Raw genomic sequence first — 22,342 nt, forward strand, 5'->3', positions numbered from 1 at the left:
GGTTTTTGCACTGTTAAAAGCATGTCCACAACTGACCGCAATTAAGAACAGTAAACCTTGGTCACCAGGTTTCTACCAAGGATAAACTGCACACAATACTCCTCAGAGCATAAGTTAAATTTGAAAGATTAGTAAGATTAGATTAGCAAAATAAAATAGATTAGAAAATGTTTGGGTATTATTAAAGCAAGTGAGGCTGATCAGAAATTACAGATCAAAAAATGTAGACCTTGTTATGGGTCTATGTCACTTTTGAGAACAGATCTAGCTTGAGTTACAGAGCTATAGTGATAGGCCTGTAATTAAACAGTGGATTGATAGAAAAATAATGTGCTGCTAAGGAAAAAAAACCAAAATCAAAAAAAATTTCAATATTCCAGTCAGTGGTAAGATATGAATCTCTTTATGTCTGTCCATACAAACATGCAAATATTTGTGGAAGTTAATTTCTTAGTTACAAAGTATTTAATCACTGAAGGAGAACAAGCAAAGTTTAAATTCAGTTGTAACATAACTTAAAATTAAAAAGTTTCTAGTGACCTTCCTGAGAGGTCTTCTTTCTTTTTTAAAGAAAGGTCAAATTTTGAATTAATATGGTAATTTTACTTTCTCACTCCACGAAAGTTGGTTTACATCAATACTGGCCTGCATGCTGTGCCAGATTTATCCTGGATATCTCCCAACAATTCCTACACAATTGAAAACTTAATTTAAAAATAAAGTTTCTAACCTATATGGTTGTGTAGATATTCTTCCGAATGTGACCCAATACAGTGTTGTCTTCCTGAGTCTGCAGACAGACAAAAAACGGTGACACTAAGATGTGTGAATTGCTCCCTTCATCTCATGAGGAAGCACACTTTGAATCCCAGCTCCCAAATATCTACTCCTTTGGTCCAGGCGCATGCAGGACATTTCACAACAGACTATAGATTCTTTACTATCTCACTGCTGAATTTTTAGCAGAAAATATAGCTATGTGGGTTGCTGATAAATTCAGAGAAGCACGAATCAAACCAAAAAGAAACTCAGTTACTTGCATTCCTTGGCAATGTTCAGAGAAACTGGGGGAAGGGACAAAAATCTAAGTGCAAAATAACCAGTTTAGTGCTGCAGCAGAACCTTCTGCTGCCAACCCACAGGAGTCTGCACTTTTCTGGAAGATTCCCACATTTCAAATCAAAGTTTACAGAAATCCTAATATTTAAAATAGTATCTCCCTATCTCCAGGAAATTTTTAGCCATTGTACTTTGTATGGTTTCTAAGCTACAGAAAAGAACTGAAGTCTACAAAGACACTGACTGTAATTTTCCATCCTCCCTGCAAAAGGCCCTCTTGTACATCAACTTTCACAGCAAGACCCATCAAAAACTGGAACCTTGAAGAGAAGCTCAATGCACAATATCTGTGTCAGTGAAGATATTTGACTGCTAATTGGAGAGCACTTCAACATCATTTATTGTACTTTGGAGTTTCTTCTAAAAGAGATCCAAAGGAGCACAATTCAAATATTTGAAATTGAAGCCAGATACAGTAAGTGGTATTTAAAAGAAAAATAATAACATCCCCCCAGCCCAAATTTCACACAACTTAAATTCAGGCCATTCAAGGAATGGGAGCAAGGGGAGGAGGTACAGAACAAAATGAAAGTATCAGATTAGACATTTAGCACTAAAATCATGGAGTTACAGATATGTAGTAATACAGTTTAATACAATTAAGTTTTATTTCTCTTTCCCAATGTAGACTTTCAACAGGTTTTTGCTTTCATTTTCCAAACAATACAGAAACCAACAATATGTGTTTAAGAAATTAAAATGGAAAACAGGTAATCTGATCCTTTCATGTCTCTATGTGAACTGGCTCATGTCTAGTGTTCTGGGGCAGCACGGAACATTAGAGAGACAAGAGAAAGGACTTACACAAAATGCATGTCCAAATAGGAGTAAAGAATTTAAAGAGATGAATTTGAGTAACTTATACATTTTAGAAGGGCATATTTATTAGTTCAAGGCTTTCTAGAAAATGAAGAAACTGGGGCTACATTACCGTGCTAAATGCACACCTGGTTTTACTCAGGACTAAATGGATTTTAACAAACTCTATGTCTGACTCCTTTCAGTATGTACAAAAACTAGGCTACAGTTCCTCTAGCTTCTTTTTCTACTTTCATCTTACTAGACATTTTCCTTTAAGGATGGTGGGACAGTCTGTCTTTGACATCCAGCAAATGGAACATCTGCTCAATCTACTATCCTGAAGCAACCACTCTGTTTCAGTTAGAAACATTTTCACTTATGGCCCAGCTAGGCAGATGCAATCTCTGTCCCCTGCATACGGTCTCAGAAGTGGAAGAAAAAACTCACTTCCTCTACAGAAAATTACAGCAAAAACACAAAAGTAAAACCTATTGTAAGAAAACTCCAAAATTAAGTCCTCAGACTTCGACTTTAAAGCCACCCTCACACTAACCTTAGACACTTACCAGTTGTGATATATTCAGCTACTAGTTCTGACTCTACAACAGCAATTGAAGGACTTTCTGGAGAATGCCTCTTTTCTTGAGTCATCTGGATTGGAACAGCCATTTGGCTCAAGTCAATGGTAGGCTGCCTTGGTTTTGATTCCAACTTTTCCTTCACTGCTTTAGAAGAAAGACAAAGCATAAAATCAACCTCCGATATATAAACCTTCATAATAAAATAAATATACAATATAGATGTACCAGTTTAATTAAATATAGTCAACATTGTAGATGCAAACAAACTGATACAGGATAAAAAAGAGGGATTATGTTGATTCAGGTAAGTGCTTTTCAACTACAAAACTTATTACAAAAGCCTGCTTAAGCAAAAAATAACCTCTGAAGTTATCCTAAACAATCTCACGGGTTTTCAGACCTGTTGTCTGCTGAAGTTCCAGCAAAGCTTTTATTGTGGAAGTAGCTGATTGAGATTCGCTGGATACGTCCTGGTAAATTATTGTAGGGTTTGTGTCCACAGGAATTTCATGTTCTGACCAATCTTGACTTCTTGAAGCAATCACATGGACTACAGGCTGAGAATCTGTTTGCAAAAAACCAAAGGCACATCATAAAATCATGGAATGGTTTGGGTTGGAAGAAACCTGAAAGCTCATTGCATTCCAACCCCCTGCCAAGGGCAGGGACACCTTTCACTAGACCAGGTTGCTCCAAGCTGTGTCTGACCTGGCCTTGGACACTTCCAGGGATGAGGCAGCCACAGCTTCTCTGGGCAACCTGTGCCAGTTCAAGTCACCATACAACCATTTTGGGTTGGAGGGCTCTCATCCAACTTCTTGCTTTAAACCAGAGTGATAATTCAAAATTACACCAAATTACTCATTACTTATTAGTTTTGAACATTGCCAAGGCTGCAACACTTTAGTTTCTATTTCAATTGATTCTTGAAGTAAAACACTGTTGATGTTATGAACAGTTTCCAGCAAAAAATCAGAAGTTCTGTATCTTAATTTTTTGTAAAAGATTTTTTTGAAAAATCAAGCAGATTTCTTTGTATGTTGAATTTGCCTTGGATTGAACTTTTTTTCCAGAAGATTTTAGCAGTTCAGGTGATCAGCATTCTGAACTAACAGCACCTAAATTTTGGTAAGTTGGTTGAATTTTCAGAACTTTTTAAAAACTTACTTAGATGGCCATATAGACCAATAGTTACAGAATTATACAGAAAAGTACAAAGGTGTCACTGAAAAACTTGCTTCATGGTCACTCCATGAATACAGGTTGGCTTTTGTTTATGCCCTATTATTTATTGCTCCTCTTACACACAAAGAGCTGGATCTGTATCATGGCTTGAAGCCAGGGCGGAATTCCCACCAGGACTGCATGTCTGATAAATGTCCTGATGCATGTACACATCTATAAAAGGACCAAGATTTGTGCTGGTCCCATGGCAGCATTCAGACATGAAGCAGAGAGATTGCTTTGACGCAATCTGGAAAGACAGTGGCAGAGCATGGACTGCCAAAATAACCTCCATAATTTGCTACCCTGCCTACATCTGGCAGGCTCTGCAGGAAGAGGGAACAGGTTGCACTGTAACAGCAATTTGGAGCCCACCAAGACACCTTTATCATCACTTTTCAGGATTAATGAAAGCATACAGAAAGTAGCTCAAAAGAAAGAAAAGTATAAAAGTAAGGGAACAACAGTGCTTCACTGCAAACAGATGGGGTGAAACCTGTGCTAAAAGGAGACACAGAGCTCTCTGGAGCAAGCTGGCATGCTTGGAAGACAGTCCACTCATACATTATGTGACACCAACACAGACCTTGAGAGCTCTGGGAAGACTCTGTAGAAGAAGAACTACTGTCAGTGTAGGTTTGGGGTTCTTCTTTCACTTCTGGGAGAGATGAGTTTCCTGTCTCTGCTACCCTTGAAGCCTGCTGTAACGTTTCAGTCACCAGCTGTCTGGTTTGTTCACTCACAACTGTTGCTTGAAATGTCACTGGCTTTGGTTTTATGAGGACCTAATCAGAAAGGTAAATTTTGTTTATAGTAAAAGCACTGAAGAAAACAGATCTGAGCAATCAGAGTACAGGGTGCCACTCAGATCTATGTACACCACCTACATAATATTAATATTTTACTTAGAAAGTCTACCTCTAAATTCAGCAACTTTGATTATTAAACCATAACGTCCAAGTAAATGGCAATGCACAAGAATGTACTTTTCACTCAGTAATTTGAAGTGTTTAACACAATAAACCACTAAACAGTTATTTTTCAGGACTAGATAAAACTAGTGTGATAAGAGAAAGCTATGCAAGTGAGCTGGAACATGCACTGCATTGATAAGGACAAGCACTTCCACAATAAATACAGTCTTGAACAACCAAAACACACAAAATGTTACATCTCATAAAAGCTTAGTTCTTTCAAATACTAAGTGCAGCCAGAGAAAAAGCTGAAACTGAAAGCATCCAGAAATAAGCCAGATTCTCTGTATACAGCCCCACCAACTACACAAGGTTGCAGGGACAGCCAGAACAGGTATTAAGCAGAAAATAAACTTCAATAAAACCTCAGATTTGATAAATGATTTATGTCCAGGTTCTGCATCTTTATTTCTAATGGTCTCACCATCAGCTGTAAAATGTGAACAAGTATCTGGAGCCATGGCCAGACAGTTTCAGCTCCAGAAAAGGCTTAGTAAATCCTTTTAGCTTGCTCTAGGCCTTCAGAAAAAGCTAACAAATGCAGATACTGTGCTTGAGAAATCAGGATTGAGGCCACCTCATTACATCACTAAGTCTCATTCCCCACAGATATATATTAAACCTGGAACAAATGACGAAACACATTGAAAAATAATTTACTTCCCATTAAAATTTAGGGGCACATTCCAAGACAGAAAGGGGTCCTCACTGTACCTGTGTTTTCCCTTGTTGACCATAAACAATTTTAGTTGGGATGATTTTGGTGGCTGGCTGGACCGTGGACCCTATTCCTTTTGGCTGTGTAACAATCATTTTTGTGATGGGTCTTGTGGCAGTGATGATAGCAGGTTTTGCTCCTGCTGGCACTGCCTGAATAGTTTTCTCCCCCTGTAGAGAAGTCAAAGTTTACAGATTAACTTAATGGAATTGTTCGGTGAGACCCAATTTTCAAAAAAAAAATACAGTTATATGTGAGTGTGTGTACCATGAAATAAATCTGCTGCTACAACTAGATTTATTGGATGGAAAATACATTAGATGACCAAGAACAAAAAACCCTATGGTTTTGAATGGAAAAAGCTACCAAAATCCACTTTTTCATTACCTTATCTTTCAAGCAGCTCTGAAGGGGTGAATAAAAAGAAGTAACTGAAAGACGTGAAGTTTTTAAAACTGGAACTTTCTTCACATCCTTCACAAATGCTTTTTTAAGACCACCAATTTCTGTTAACACTAACTTTGGCAAGACATCTACAAAACCTGAGCTGAGATTCTAAAAAAATCATTTAAATATAGATTTTTGCATTGTCTTCAGGACCAAGACATTAATTATGTATGGACTGTTTTTCAATTAAAAGTTCACTTCATCAAAAAATCCAGACTTACAGCAGTTTCACAGGAATCATTCTACTACAGAACAGTGTTAACATATGTCTAGACTCCTGACAGCTCAAGAAGAGCAAATACGTTGAGCATGCTTTTTTTTAAGTGCTGCACAGTAACAAACCAAGTGAGTAACACAGTAACAGCCACTTCCTACCAATATCTATGAAATAGCTGGAAATCCCCCAAACCATACTTGTTTCAAAAATACCATCCAATTTTGGTAGCTACTAATGTGTAACATAATATTTCCACTTGTCTGCAAACACTTTAATTCTAAAACGAGGGAAGTCCAAAACTTAAAACAAAAATCATAAAAGATTAAAAAAAACCTTTCAGTAGTTCTGCTACTCAAGCAGCCTTTTAAATTTTATGGGAATAAGGCATTAAATCTCACAGTTTTATCTAGGAACATTGATAATTTTTATTTACTAGTACTTACAGATAAGCTCAGTTGATGCCAGAAACTTGATTTTATTCTTAGGTATACCTCAGTTTATCCAAAAAATAATTCACCAGTGTGCAGTACCCAGGGCACAGGATGCTCAATGTTACACACCATATTAACTGAAAGTGATTCCCCTACTGTGAAGACACACTTTATTTCTGCCCTTTATACCCAAACAAAAACTGGCTGGAGATGCACATTATTAATACAGGAGCCTGGTTCTCACTGAGCAGACAGGCTAAATTCTAGTAATTTTCATTTACTTTACTGCTTCAGCAATACAAAATCATTATCCATGGGAAAAAAGTTCTAAAGTTTATATTTTCCTTTATCTTTGAAAACATCCCCAGTTTGCTTTCAGCATATTCTGTAAACCACAATAAGTTTTTAAAGATCCCTGACATCAAGGCATGCTGGATTTGTTAAGGAGCTCATGCACAGTTTGCTTTTAATTGAGCCTTTAGCAGAATGGAGGACAAGCAGCAGCCACCACACAGCTTGTCACCAGGCTCTTGATTTGAGACTTGAAACAATTACTTACCCCAGCATTCAACAACGTTGTGACAACATTTTTGCCTGGAAGCCCTTGAATTGTCGTTCCTTTTCCAGTAGTTTTTTGCACAACAATCACATTGGGTTTCGATGTCATTGGAATTGTAGTGATTTTGGTCGTAGTTCCTAAAATTTGTGGGGGAAAAAAAAAAAGTGCAGTTTACCACATTTTGTATATTTCCCTTCACCACAGAAGTTGGTGAGCTGTAGAGGAATCATTGTATTTAAATCTGACACAAGCACATCAAGAAACCAGCAGCATCTGGAATGCGAATTCATGTCACCCAACTCAACAAGGAAAGATTACATGCCAACTCAACAGATCTTTCACCTACAGTAAAAACACCCGTGCCCAGGGGAACATAATGTATTCTACGTTAGGGCAGGCAACCCCTTCTCACAAGTCACAGAGCAGACTAACATGGCTTTCTCAAGCAAACATGTAGAACTTTTCAAAGGCTGGCCTTAGGGTGAGATAAGGACATCATTAATACTAAACTCAAGATCCTATTAGCACATACAAATACTCCTCTGTGTATACAAATGACCTCTGCAGAAGAATCTATGTACTAAGGATGTATCTCCAGTCAAGAGAAACACCACCTCTTCCTGTTGTAATGTAAGTGATGAGTAGTGGATTGAAAGAAGGAAAAAAGAAAAGTATGCTATTGTTTCACAACCAGTCCATAAAAGCTAAGTTTAGAAGTGTGTTGGTTTTGTGATTTTTGTTGGTTTGTGGTTTTTTTTTTGTTTGTGATTTTTTTTTCTTTTTTAGTTAGTTGTTTTGGAGGTTTTTTTTTTCTTGTTTTGGTTTTCTTGTGTGGTTTTGTTTGTTTGTTTTTTGAAGAGCTGACCTGGCTATTTCTGTTCCTATCTTAGTATTTAATTAGTTCCATTCCCTTTATTAGGTTTTTAGTTACCTGCACTGACAGGTAATTCTGGTCAGCCTTCCACAGTCTACAAAAGTACATACACTGGAATCAGCCATCAGTGCTATCAAACTGCCATTGCAGTATCTACACAGACAGCTTTTTATCAACAATTTCTCCTTTCTCCAGAGGAAAGCACCATTCAGTCACAACAGAGCTGCAGACCCAAGTCACAACCCTAACCCTAACCCAACCCTAACCCTTTATTACCTTCTACTCATTAGTCATGCCTGTAGATTCCTCACAACCTATTTCAGATTAACAATTCTACCAATTCTGGGAAAGGGAAGACATGCTGAGACAAGATTATGTTTTATTTAATCCTACTGACTACACAGGCATTTAAAGACTGCTCCCTTAGCAAAAACTATTAAGCAAACAAAAAGAAAAAAGCAGGCATGATTTCCAAACTTATGTTCTTTCAGGACAACCATTATTATCCTCATCAAGATCACTTACAGGTTTCCCCACATAAGCTGCTGCTCAGGAGAATACTTCCACTAGTGTATAATTCATTACAAGACTTAGAAATTGTCTTAGCAATTCACCACACCAACAATAGGCTAAAAAAAGTTCCTTGTTGCCAAAGAAGATGCTGTATCATCACTAAATATAATTCTGTGGAAATCAAAACCTGTAAAACTGCTCTACCAGATTACAGCCCAAGAGTGTGTTTACTGGATAGCTTGTGCAGCACCTTGCAGTGACTGGAGCTGGCTGGTGCCATGTCGAGTCCTTGCTAAACAAAGCTGAAGTCCTAAACATATACAACAAATTGTCACTGCTATTAGTGTGCTTGGTCCTGGTCTCAAAAAAACCCTATCTTCAGATATGATAGAACCACCCAGTGGTTTGGGCTCATCCAGTTCCACCCCTGTCAAGGACAGGGACATCTTCCACTACACCAGTGCTCCAGGCCCCATCCAACCTGGCCTTGAACACTTCCAGGGTTGGGGCAGCCACAGCTTCTAGGGGCAACCTGTAGAAAGCACATAACCAGCAAGGAGACTAATGGCTAATCAGCAGACTAACAAAGACAACCAGCATGGTCTGTGTAAAGCTGGGAGGGAAAGCTTAAGGCAGAACATGGCCTAAAGGAAAGACAGGCTGGTAAAATATCAAAATAAGGTGGAGACTGCATAGCTGAATTTAACATACACAGTCCATTTTTATTCTGGTTCTTTGAATATGCAGTGGAACAGAGAAGGGCAGCACTGAGATTATAAAATGTTTTGAATTTGGGCCAATAGTGTTTTCTGATCTTTCTGTCCTCTGTACAACATACTAGTCCCCACCCCACATTTCTCTTTCCTCCCAGTTTTCCTTCACATTTGCTGTTTCCTTCTTAAACACAAGAATTACCACAATCCTTAAGAACACTCCACCTTCAAACTTCTACCTATTACCTTCTTCTTCATGCTCAGCTGTTTTCCTTCTGAATTCTCCAATAAAGGTTCTAATAACTATTCGAGGACGTAACCCCCACAGAAAAGCCCTGAACAATTAAAGCAAGCCCAAAGTTACTTTTGAAATAAAAGTCTTACCAGTAACAACAGTACTCATATGCCTACCAGAAACAATATTACTGCTGATGATCTTTCCTCCTAGAGTAGCCAGTGATTTTGGTACTACAGTAATGATGCTACCACTTGTAGTTTTCACATAAGTAGCAGCCCCTGGAGTTCCAGCCATCCGAGCTCCCAGAGAGGGGCTCACTGTTGGCCGTGTATAAGTTGCTTGAGTTCCTGTTTTAAAGAGAGAGAGAGAAAAAAGTCCACTGTTACAACACAATCCTCTACTAATATTTGTGGAAAAATATGTTAGTTTAGGAGAAAGGTGTCAAATTTATTCAAAGATATCCCATCCTGCAATCTATTACCATCCTTTAAAATTCTTCTAGTAATTTTTAAATTCACAGAGCAATATTCAAGTATATACTAAATTTAAATTGAATATAACAGTCTTCTGAGTATTTTAACAAATGTTCCATGACTGCCTTATTTGAATTCATCTCCTTGTGTGTAAGACTGTAATTTTCAGTAGATGTGCAGATTCTCCCTGTAGATTTGCCTCTTGCTCCCTTAGATGCCCAGGAGTCAGGCATCTGATGACACTACCAGAACTCATCCCTTCCTCTCAAGAATGACACTTCTATATGATAGATAAACAAAGAGAACCACCAATGATTAGTTTAAGTAATACCCTTAGAAAAAAATATGAATTACAGTGATGATGCTATTTTATGGACTTAGCATACAGCAGCACAAAAGAAACCTCTCAACATAGTATAAATGCTGGTTTTCAGAACTAGTCCTTTTCTGAATGCAAAGAGAACTGAGTCCACAAAAGAAACTTGTTCAAAAATAGCAACACCTACACAAACACTGAAATTCCATTTTGCTTCTAATGCTGCAGATAGTGCCCTTGATTGCTAAATATCAGAGGAATGCAGTTTGTTTCATCAAGAAAGATGTGTTCACATTCAAGAGAGCACAGTACAGATTTTAGCAACTAAATGAACTGCAAAACGTTTCTTTTTTCTAATGCACTCAAAAATGTATGTGTGGAGTACTTTAAAAGTTATAAACAGAGCATTAACCATTAGTTTATGCTAAGGACATGAGGAGATGGCCTCAAGTTGCACCAGGAGAGGTTCAAGTAGGATATTATGAAAAAAATTGCTCATGGGAAGGGTGGTCAGACATTGGAACAAGCTGCCCAGGAAAGTGGTGGAACCAACATCCCTGGAAGCATTCAAAAGCCATGTAAATGTGGCACCTGGGACAAGGTTTTTAGTGGTGAACATGGTGGTGCCGGGTTAATGGTCAGACTAGATGATCTTAGAGGGCTTTTCCAATCATAACAATTTCATGGTTCTAATATTCCCAGCCCATGCTAAAAAAAAAAAAAAAGGAAATTAAGAGTTTTCTGAAAACCAGGAAAAAGCTACCTTTTAAGTTTTCCTCATGCAAGTTTACAATCAGAACAGTCTGCACTATTATCTATTAGAAACACAAATACAACCTGATGCTCAGAAAAACACTGGGAGCTTAAATTTTAATTTACTGGTCTTTTTATAAATTCACTGCAGGACTATGAGCAAGTCACATGTCTTTTGAAGTCCATCTATGCAAAACAGGAACGGTGCTGACCTGTCTGCTTGAGTTAAACCAGTATAAATCATGCAATATAAGGTACTACAGAAGTGCAAAGTATCTGTGTAGATTGCATAAAACTTCCTTTAAAATAAACCCGGTGGGGAAGGAACAATGGTATTTTTGTGTACCAATTCAAACAGTGGAATAAAAGAGCACTCAGTGGAAAAATCCTGATCTGGAATAAATAACAACAGGATTGTGAAAGTGCTGGTGTGCCCACTGTTTAGAAGAGGTAAGTGCCTTTTTTTAACCCTAGGGAACCATGCTTGATCACCTGTATGTCTGCATTTACCCTCCCTTCCCTTCTCAGAGCCATAACTTACCAGTGGGAGTAGTGACCAGTTTAGTTGTCATGATAGTCCCATTACTGCTAACCACCATAATGGGTGAATTGCTACTGCTGGGCAAGGTCGCTGTAACTGGTTTGGGAAGGATTTTACTGGGCTGCACCTGTTGAGTGATTATTTTAACACCTAGGAAAGGAGAAAGGTCACTGTTAAAACACAGGCACGATAAGTTACTTTCTGAAATGCTTTCTCAGACCAAGGCCTAGTGGGCAAGTAGCCCCAGAAGGCTTCAATTCTGAGCCCATATATTCTTCATAATGAAAAAAATTATTTAATTTTTAGTGGGTTTTTTTTGTTTTGTTTTGTTTTTCTTTCTTAGTTTTGGTTGGGTTTTGTTTGTTTTGCAATACCAAGAAAGTCATCATCTTTGCCTTTCATGTGCCTGTTTCAGTTCCTACTTCCACTGTCCATTCCATCACTGATTTGTTGACGTTATTTTTAATTTTTCCTGGTGCATGATACAAAAAACCAGAACTTTCCCAGGAGCCAACAGGTTACAACCAAGACTGAATAGGTTCATATACAATGAACCATCTAGAAGCAAAGTAATTCTTCATCAATTCAGTCTATAAATAAAATGTCATAAGCCTAGACCAACTTTACCACCATGAATAAATTAAAAAAAATTCTGCACAAGGAGTATTAGTAACTATAAGGAAGCAATTGTGACACTGGCTAGGGAAGGTTACTTTAAGTAAACTGCTCTCTTTCCCCTTGATTTACTTGTTATCTTAAAGCCACAAAGAAATTTGGCTTAAGCTATGAGTAGATCAGTAAGAATGAGGGCACCTTAGTACCTCCAGGATTCTCCTCCCTCTCTCTTCATTTTATGTTGGGGCATGGTACCTCTGTGAGATTGACTCTCAGTTGCAAACCAGTGAACTCACATCTGTTCAAAAGTACATCCAGGAGATGTGCATCTTATGATCTGTTCCATGATGAGGTAAATGCATTGCATTGTGGTGGCCAAATGCCATGGAACACACAGCCTGAATGAATCCCATCTAGATGAAGCACTTATGTCTGTACACAAGTGCTAGTGTATTCCTAGGTGAAAAGTCTTGTCCCACTTGAGATGTGGAACATCCTCCAGAGATGGTTTCTTTCTCTACACTGACTATAAAAGCAGTACAGAGCAAGTAAGCTCCAAACTGAAAGAGAAATTGGAGTCTCTGCATCATCCAAACACAAAACTGGATAAAAAGTAAAGTCTCCATGAAAACTGGTTCACATCTTCCAGAAAGAATTGGTATCAGATGGTTTCCCAAAGAAACTTTTAACTAAGAAGCACAATGAGCCTAAAATCATTGTAGAAGTTGAGGAAATGAAGTTCACATTGATACTGTTCAGTGGCTGGAAGTCTTTTTTATGTCTTAATTAGTAGCTACTATTTCTCTTAAGCAGTAGTCCTATAATCCAAAAGGTAGTTTTATCAAAGGACAGGAGTAGGTCCTATATCCAAAAGGTAGTTTTATCAAAGGACAGGAGTTGGCAGTTTTATCAAAGGACAGGAGTAGGGCTGTTTATTTTTTCATTCTATGGTCTATTTTAATTGTTTTATCTAAATAGTATGATATAAAATAAGAATTTTACTGACAGGATTAAAATAAAATACTGAGTTTATATTAATATAAATAAAAATACTTTGCACTTTTATAGCACTTATTTGAGAACTGGTTAACTTTGCAAACTTTGTTTCTTACTACTTCTTGCTGAGATAAAAACTATGTGCTACAGCAGAGAAAAGCCAAGAAAGAAAGATAACATGACTTGCCCAAAGTCAGCTGAATGAATCAATATCACAAAAAGAATCCAGTCTAACTTCCAGATCTAACTGTATTTGTTTTGACAAGTACCTCAAAAGTACATCTTGATTTCTGGACCCAAGAAAATAATTAAAACATGGAGTAACTTCTTTTTCCAGGTGATATAGTTGAACAACTCTTGGATCTTCAGAAAACTGGTGTGTTTCAGGTTGCCAACCATATTATTTTTGAAGTTATTTACATACCTCTCAACCTCTAAGATAAAAACACATATACCTAAAGCATGGTCTGTAGTACCTGAACCAAATAAGAAAAGTGAAAGAACCAAGTTTTTTAATTAGTGCTACTTGAAAACATTAAAACATCCTTCGCTATCTATTTATATTCATGTTTGAAGCCAAATCCTGTACTCAAGACATCATGCCTTCATGACCACTCCCCCATAAACATTTTGGGGCAGAATTCTGCCCTGCTTTCCTGAGTTGCAGCCAGACCTCATCAATGTGACCCAAGATGAACTCCAACTACCTGATTCCTGTTTGATCTGAATGGTGGGCTTGATGCCAGCTGGCAGCTGAGATTGCTGTGGCTGCTGCTGGGCTACAGAACACGGCACCAACTGCTGCTGCTGCTGCGGTTGCTGCTGCTGCTGCTGCTGCTGTTGGGCCTGCTGGACTTGGTGCAGCTGCTGTTTGGGAGACTGCTGATGCTGTTTGGGAAACTGTGCTAAGATCTGAGTTGGATTCCCAACCAAACCTTTTGGGGAAGGTAGTCTGGTAGAGGCAACTTTAACTGCTGATGTAGATACACCTGTGAAAGAGTAAAGGGTTTAAGATTCACCAGTGCAATGAGAAAGAAAAATATTAAAATTTCTAAAATAATCTTACATTTCAATTATCTTTACTACTGAAAAATACATTGATATATGTGAGGAAATAAAGCTCCCATGTAGCAGAAGTGGTCTTTTAGGAGGCAATGGACCTTTATACAGATTTTCAATGTGGCAGCAGAACAGCAGCTAATGGAAAGACCACAAACCCAGTCTACTTCTGCACCTTTTGTAATACAATTCAATAATATTTTCAAAGTCTCACCTTTAAGCTTCAAGACAGCAAAATGCCTATAGTGAAAGTATTTTAAATATAGATACAGATATATTTTTATTTATAAATATTTATAACAACCTGGTTTAGTGGAAGGTGTTTTGGCCCCTGGCAGGGGGGCTGGAACTAGATATTTAAAGTCCCTTTCAACATGAAACATTCTGTGATTCAATGATTCTAAAACCACAATTACAAATTGGTGTTAGGATGATGTCAAATATCAAACCAAACAACATTGGAAGGGAGTATCTGCTAGCCAAAGGGTTGTTTGGCATTTTAAAAAAATCAAGTGATTGTATGTAAATTATAAAACTGTGGGCCACCTGTTTTATGCTGTTAGGTTAGGTAATCTGATAAGCAAAAGTGATTAAAAGAAGTCTGCAGCAAGATGGAAAGATAAAGTTCCCAAATAAATCTTATTACTTATTTCTGTCATTCCCCTACATAGCTGTCACAACATTTACAGCAAAATCTGACTTAGTTCTAAACTACACATCCATAAACTCCAAAACAGACGAAGTCCATATCTTACGAAGTAATTTTTTAACTAAATCCCAGTTGCAGTGGAAAACAGAAAAAGAGAGCAGTGATAATGACAGAAATCATAGCAAAGGTACAATTCTGGCAATCTAAATAAGCAACCCTTTTCTCACTGCATCATTTAAGATGACTATACCACTTCCTTGGCAGCTCTTTTCATTCATGAGTTTAACTTTACACTTGAAGATATTACCAGTTCATGTCACAAAACTTTTCACCAGCATCTTCTGCAATGCCACTGACAGTCTTGGAAAAAAAAACCTGTTGGAGAGATACTCTGCCTAATGTACTTTAAAATTAAAGCCTCCTCCATGATCAAACCCAACTAAGAATCAACAGTTCAAACAATGTGAAAGCCTGCTGTGAGCCCTTCTGTTCCACAGATTAATATCTGATTATATTAATACAAGCAATAAAGAAGGAAAATACCTCCTCAGCCGTGACATGGCAACCCAATGTTTTGTGGAATGGAACAAGAATGGAAAATACAGACCAGGAAAAATTGTGATGTGACACTTGTATTTGTCAGGCAGTTTTTCTTTCAAGTGCTGCTCACTAAGGCCCATTCATTCGTTCGTTCATTCATTCATTCGTTCATTCATTCACAGATTCCCTTTTAAATGCTAGCTGGTGGCTGTGAAGCTGAAACAGTCAAGCTAGCATACACAGCTAGAATTTGAAATCAGAAACCTAATAATTTTAATCAGGCCCACTCAGGTCTTAATTATAAAGGACTTTAAAACTGGCATGCTGGTAAAAGACACTGATAAAAGGGTGCAAACCCTTCTCTACCTTTCAGAATTGTCATCTGGGCATGTTAATAAGTTGTTGTTACTTGATGTTAACTTTGCATGTTTTTGTAAACTGAGCTTTTAAAGATGCAATCACCTTCAAATATGGAAAATATACATTTTTCTATGCACCAAAGTTCTTGAAGCCAGACATTTTGAGGCTGTATTGTTTTAAAGCTAGGTCACACCACCGCATCACATCCTCTTTAAAAAGAGGATCTGAACATTAACTGTTGAAGTACAGAGGAAAACAGTTCAACAAGAACTTTTGTGGAGCCTCTTGGACTAGTTTCATCAGCAGGTTTCTTTCACATGTCCTGTGCTTTACTCATATGTAAACAAAAATTGCATCTCCCCAGTGCTATTCTCAATGCCAAGTCCAATTCCTCAGTGAAAGAGCCTTTACAAGAGAATTGCCATACCTTGTGCTACTGTTGACATAACCACTGACGGTGTGGATGACACGACAGCAGTCACAGCAATAGTATTTGCAGTGCAGGAGGGAGTGGAGCAGCTGCTGCTGCTGCCCACAGAGGACTGGGAAGCAGTGATAACCACAGGCTGCTTTTGAGTAGTTGAGGCAATGACTGATGTTGGGACAAGTTTTGTAACTGCTGCATAGTTGTGGGACTTGGAAAGGATGTTGGGTACAAAAGTTGAGCTTGGAGAGGTGGTTACTATTATGACCTAGAAAAAAGAAAAAAAAAAAAAACAAGAAGAAGTTCATTTGTTCCTTGCATCTATATTTCAGTAACATGTCTGTCTATTTAGTTTTAGGGCTACATCTTTATTAAGAGCTTTTAAGACTGTCAATCAAGTTTGCTCACAAGAAAAAGTTACAACTACTTGGAAGAAGTGGTAATAAACATTTCCTTAAAATTAGGATTTTTAAGGAAAACAATTAATATCAAATAAAGTAAAATTATCCCATGTCTGAAGGCAAACAGACAGGAATTAATCTGACTTCATTAAACTGGGTCAGGAAATTTGAAACCCATTTTAAGAGAAACCGAATGGATTTCCAGAAAGTTTTAAGTGTCACTCTTCCAAGCCTTGCAAAAATTTCAAGAAACAGCAATGAGAGAAAATAGATTATTTTTTTTCCTTTAACAATTAACAAGCACTTGCTGAGTCAGTAATGGGAAATGCTTTTGATGTACAAGGCTGTAAACAATATTTCATCAGTGAAAGAAAAATGCTGTAGGTTTGAAGCAATTTCTGCTTTATTCAGTGCTCTCAATAGCAAGAAATTCTTTCAGATTTGTCTGAAGAGAATAAACACCACCCCAGTGCACGTTACACCTACAACTCCATGAATCTGATCTCACATAGAGAACACAGAGTTCATGACAGCATTGGAAGAAGTCTGTCTTTGTGCAACTCACTTCGGAAACTAAACACTTATTAAGTATTGAATATGGGACTGTTTACATTAAAAAATTCCTTTCATTCAACTTATAAGTCCCTTCTTGTACTTACATAATTAAATAAAAAAGAAGCACAAAAATACAACACTTTCAATTTGTCATGCAAGAATATTGAGAAATTACTTTAATAATGCTGTTGTCCCAACAAAATTTTTGTTTATTAAAACCTTAAAAATTTAAGCTTATTAATGATTCAATGTAGCAAAAGCCAGTAGAAAAAGAAGGCACAAAAAGAGCAAAGAAAACCTGTGTCAGCTCACAGAAAGTCTTACATTGCTAGCCAAGCACAACTGAAACCTTGCCTGATAAAGAAATAATATGATAATGGCACCAGAAACAGACTTAAGCAACAAATCAAGCATCAAGAGATTACAAGTTCATAATTTGCTTAAAGAAAAATAAGAAAAGAAAAAAATAAATAAAAGCAAAATAGCCACATGGATGGAATAAAAGCAGCAAATTTCACCAACATGGCTGGTTTGGCCTCTCCTTTTGCCCCAGCTCCTAGTTTGATGGTCTCTGCTGCTCAGATAAATCTTTAATATCTTGATCTGAGGAAAATCAAAACCTTACTACCCCACAAGCTAGAGCAGGTTGACCACAACTAACCCGTATCTGAAGGACAAGGTTTCCACATTCTGCTGCTTTTCTACTTGATTGCATTCTCCAGTGAGAACGTTTTCTCTGCATCAGATATTATTTTTGCATTCTGCCTAATTTTGATTTAATCAAAACTCCTTTCTCAAACTGATCCTAGGGTATAAACATGCAGATGAGCTGAACATGACACATCGTGTTCTATTGTGAGAATTGGAAGTGAAAGGATTCTGTCATATGCCTCTGGAATTTTATCCTGTTTCTTAAACTGTCAGTTTACACTAGGAATACTTCCAGCTGTCTGAAGTTTACAGTCAGCTCCATTCCACCCAGAGAAACTAGTTAGGAACACAGTCAAAAGACAACTTGCAGTTTAAAAAGGCAGATTATAGGTTAGAGTGAATATGAACTATACTACAACAGGGCAAGTTCAGCATTACAACTAATACAAATATGCAGAATGAAACTGGGTATAATCACAACTCCTGCAGACAACTGCATTTCCTTAAGTCCATGATTATCACTTAAAAATACTTTGTTTAATCAAGGAAGGAATAAAGTGTGTAAAGCATTACAGTTCAACAGTGACTGCTATACTGTGACTAAGCAGGTTTGTGTCTATCTATTCTATTCTATCTCATCTTTCAAAATTAACAGAGCAGAGGAAAGTTCAGTATCTTCTGTGTCGTGGTGTTTGCTGTCTGTCTTGAGGGCTTAGTGAAGTTTATTTTCACATGCATGAAGTATATACAGAAAACATGAAATTCAGATAAAAATTTAAGTATGAAAGTTCAAATCACAACCACTGTATTTCTGAAATACTATTCTGTCATATATTTTGAAATGATCCAAATAATCTCATCATGGGTACCAAAACTGCATTCAATGTTTTACAGCAGAGAAACTGCCTGACTTTAAACATACACACACATAAATCAAGGTGGTAAGTTTGTTATTGATGGTTCTAGTTGTTACAGTAAAATCTAATTCCCAATACGTACTGAATTTAGTCCTGTCAGCTCTATTTTGAGATGTCAAAATTTAGTCTCTGAAAAAATAAGGTTATTATAACTGCCAGAAACTTCACTAGCTAGTTTCCTTCCATGTCCTACACAGGTGACTTTATTACAAGAGAATCCAGAAACTGGAGCTGTGACATTATTAGTTGTTATGACAGATCATCCTCCAACCTACTAAAATGTCAAAACAATTCAAAGAGGTGGCATGCAGAAACAAAGAATTTCATTCATATCTAACAACTGACACTCAAATTGGAAATGTCCTGTTGGATATGAATGAACAAGACTGACTTTTAATTTAAAACTACTAAAGGGGATTTCTCCCACCAAAATCATCCAGTTATATATTTTGGCATATCTAAATCCAACAAAAGAGGGCACTGTGACAAGTTCAGATACAAATGCTACTCTGGCTGCCTAACAAAACAAGCACTGATTTTCCTGTCACTGCAGATTAGTAAACAGTCAAATAATAGAATGCAAAGTGAACTCTAAAATTCCCATGTCTGAACAAGTGGAGAGGCATAACTGCAGGAAAGGTCCTATCAACAGTCCACTCTTCTGGAGACGTGGTACACTCCATCTTTAACTTCCGTGATATATAACACCCATACTTAATACAACCCTACAGATGTTTAAGGCAAAAAATTATTCCTGCACTAATTATAACCCTAATGTGCAACAGGATAGATAGGTTAAGCCCTGTAGTAGCTGTGGACTTGCTGCACTAAATTCAACTTGATGGTTTATGCTCACACACGGATTTCTCTAATACACTCATGCATTCAGAGATGAAATTTGATTAAGGACACTGTTAAAGAACAGTGAATCAAAACGAAGCATCTTCCTTGGAGTGGGAAGAGGTCAGAAAGCCCATATCTTTATTGCACATTACTTCAGTTAATTTTACTTGGTTTTAAAATTTCCAGAAATCAAGACACAGGAACTCTGCTGATCTGAAAAGTCATAGAGCAATTAAGAAGACTCATAGGACAAATACTATACAAAGCTCAATAGTCAAACTCTCACCATTGGAAAAAAATGCTTGTTAGGGGCCAGCCTAGCATAAATCTGTTGGTATTGAGGCAAAATTAATTCCACAGAGACCCTACATCTCTCTGAAGTCTGCTGTACTAAATAACTGTACCAAGAATGAACTTGGTCTGAACCATTCATTTTTTTAAAATCTTAAAAACAGAACAAGAGACACAACTAAAATGCCTCCTAAAAAATCCTAATATAGTCATGCCATAGATTAGGCACTTAAAAAATCTAAGTCCAGTACAAAATTTAAACAAGGAAAACCTTTTCTGCACTTTGCATTGTGGTGAAAGCTAGACACGCTCAGCTGAAATAATGCAACTGATTTTGACCACTGTAACACTGTCAATGTAGAATGAGAAATGGCACACTAGTACTGAAAGAAAAATAAAGCCCCTGGACTTTGACCAGCTCCAAGAATAAGCATTATAGATCCCAAAAAACTAGTCGCTAGATAAAAGGCTTGGCAAGGGACAGCCCATGCCACCTCTCCTGGAATTGTACTACTGCAAAGAGTAATTATAAATAAGGAAAATAGAAATAAGAAAGATTACCTTTGACCAACAGTTGTTACCATCTGAAGGCTGTTCAGTGGCCTATGTGATCCAGTTCTCAGTGGACTAGTGTCCATATCACAAAACCCAACACCACAAATGGTACTAACTGGTAACCTTGTTGGCAGTCTCACCAGACAGGCCAAGAATTGAATGAGCATGGAGACTGAATCCCCTCTCATCCCTAGAAGTGGTCCCTTCAGGTCAGGGTTGAGGCACATTGGTGGGGCAGTCTGGGGGAAGCTTGCACTCCCGCTGCCTGTGCTGTACCTGTTCTGTGGATAAAAAGAGGGCTTCAGTCTCCACGGCTGTCAATCCAGGTCCTTTCACACACAGGTGAACTAAATTCATACACGAGTTCGGTTTTCCCTTTGCTCGTTTTAAAGAGGGATTACCTTATCCCAAGCGCAATCCTTTAAAAACAGCTAGTCAGATCATAGAAAGGAAGAGTCAAACATCACATCTTATTCATTGATAAAACCAGAATAAAGTAACATTTAGCAGCTTCCCCCACATACCTTCTGTGTTGTGGTGTTTGTTGTCTGTGTTGAGGGCTTAGTGAAGGTTATTTTCACAGGCGACATGTGTGGTGGTAAGGAGTTGGCAATGCTCTGCATTATATTACTCATTTTGGGGCTCCCACTTACAGGAACTGTGATAGTTTTAGTGACAGGAGTCACTGCCTTCGGGACTTCTTTCAGGAGAACAGGGGAAGAACTAGAAGAATTTGTTCGCCGTCTTTTGCGGGGTTTTTCATCGTCATCTGAGCAGCTGACACCTGGAAAAGAAATACTTTCTCTAAATTATGTTTCCCCTGTCTGCAGATATCAGTGCTTTCTGAAACACTACATCCTTTTTGAGTCTTACACCCTCTTTCAAGTAAGATAAAAAGAAATAAAGGATAAATTACATCTTATAGTCACAACCAAGCTGTATCACACCTCAGATGTTCTTATTCCTTGATATGGGCCACACTCAGTGCCATGAATCAGGGATAAATCACCCAAATCCCCAAGCTACTCAGTTATTTACTGGGTTACTTCATTCAGTTTTAGAGATTAAAAGAACATAAGAGACAGTAGAGTGTTTCATTCTGTCTACAGAAGTTTGACTAGTGAAGCACACAAGGGATCATCCCACACACATTTTAGTTTAAACTTTTACACTACTTCGGGGTTTTATCGGTGGTGGTTTTGTTTACAGCAACTCGACTCTCGAAGTTTATTCCCCTATAGTTTCCTTAGACTTCAGTCTTTGCACCTACTTTCATGTCATGTTTACCCTTACAGTACCCTTCTGCCTTTCACCTTAATACAGCATCTTGAGATATAGTTATTTTTTTTTAATTATATAGTTTAACTGTGAAGGTCAATCCTCACTTCATCAGCTTTTGCCTTCTTTGGTGCATTTTGTGCAACAGATATAAAATGGCACCTAACACACAATAATGAAAAAGTCCAGGCTCAAAAGAGTTCTTTCTTCCTCACAATCATGTATTGCACACATAGGAAAAAAAAAGTACTGCAATATTCAGCTCAGGAAAGGATAACAGCATGATTAATGGATCTTAAATCCAAATGGAACTTGCCAAAGCGGGCAACAGATTCATAAATTACGGAAAGGCACAGGTTAATAACTTTGCAAACCTCTCACAACTACTTGGTAGCATTGAAGGCAGGAAGGCTCTACAGAAGGATCTGAACAAGCTGGATCCATGGGCTGAGGTTCAACAAGGCCAGGTCCTGCCCTTGGATCACAACCATCTCAGGCAGAGCCACAGGCTGGGGCAGAGTGGCTTAAGAGTGGCCAGGCAGGCAGGGGTGTGGGGATGCTGGCCAATAGCTGTCTGGATATGAGCCAGGCGTGCCAAGGTGGGCAAGGACAGTGGCACCTGGTCTGTATCAGTACTAGTGTGGCAGCAGGACCAGGGCAGTGACCATTCCCTGTGCTGGGAACTGCTGAAGTACCTCCAGTCCTGGGGTCACTTC

The 22,342-nt window shown here is 37.9% G+C and overlaps 1 protein-coding gene across 12 annotated transcripts in view; it reads right to left on the reverse strand.

The window, feature by feature from the left end:
- EMSY (EMSY transcriptional repressor, BRCA2 interacting) overlaps window positions 1-22,342 on the reverse strand; it is a 43,318-nt gene that overhangs the window by 8,573 nt on the left and 12,403 nt on the right. For 5 of the 12 annotated variants that reach the window (XM_064410832.1, XM_064410822.1, XM_064410834.1 and 2 more), the window contains 11 exons: window positions 20,873-21,132; window positions 16,139-16,403; window positions 13,811-14,092; window positions 11,493-11,642; window positions 9,583-9,756; window positions 7,072-7,208; window positions 5,414-5,587; window positions 4,312-4,510; window positions 2,902-3,066; window positions 2,487-2,645; window positions 731-790 (listed from right to left, as the gene is read on the reverse strand). In XM_064410832.1, the coding sequence (XP_064266902.1) occupies window positions 731-790; window positions 2,487-2,645; window positions 2,902-3,066; window positions 4,312-4,510; window positions 5,414-5,587; window positions 7,072-7,208; window positions 9,583-9,756; window positions 11,493-11,642; window positions 13,811-14,092; window positions 16,139-16,403; window positions 20,873-21,132 (2,025 nt within the window). The remainder of the gene's footprint in view (window positions 1-730; window positions 791-2,486; window positions 2,646-2,901; window positions 3,067-4,311; window positions 4,511-5,413; window positions 5,588-7,071; window positions 7,209-9,582; window positions 9,757-11,492; window positions 11,643-13,810; window positions 14,093-16,138; window positions 16,404-20,872; window positions 21,133-22,342) is intronic. The other 7 variants (XM_064410833.1, XM_064410826.1, XM_064410831.1 and 4 more) reach the window with 5 other exon arrangements.

Source organism: Passer domesticus, chromosome 2, assembly GCF_036417665.1.
Source record: "Passer domesticus isolate bPasDom1 chromosome 2, bPasDom1.hap1, whole genome shotgun sequence".
NCBI lineage: Eukaryota > Metazoa > Chordata > Aves > Passeriformes > Passeridae > Passer > Passer domesticus.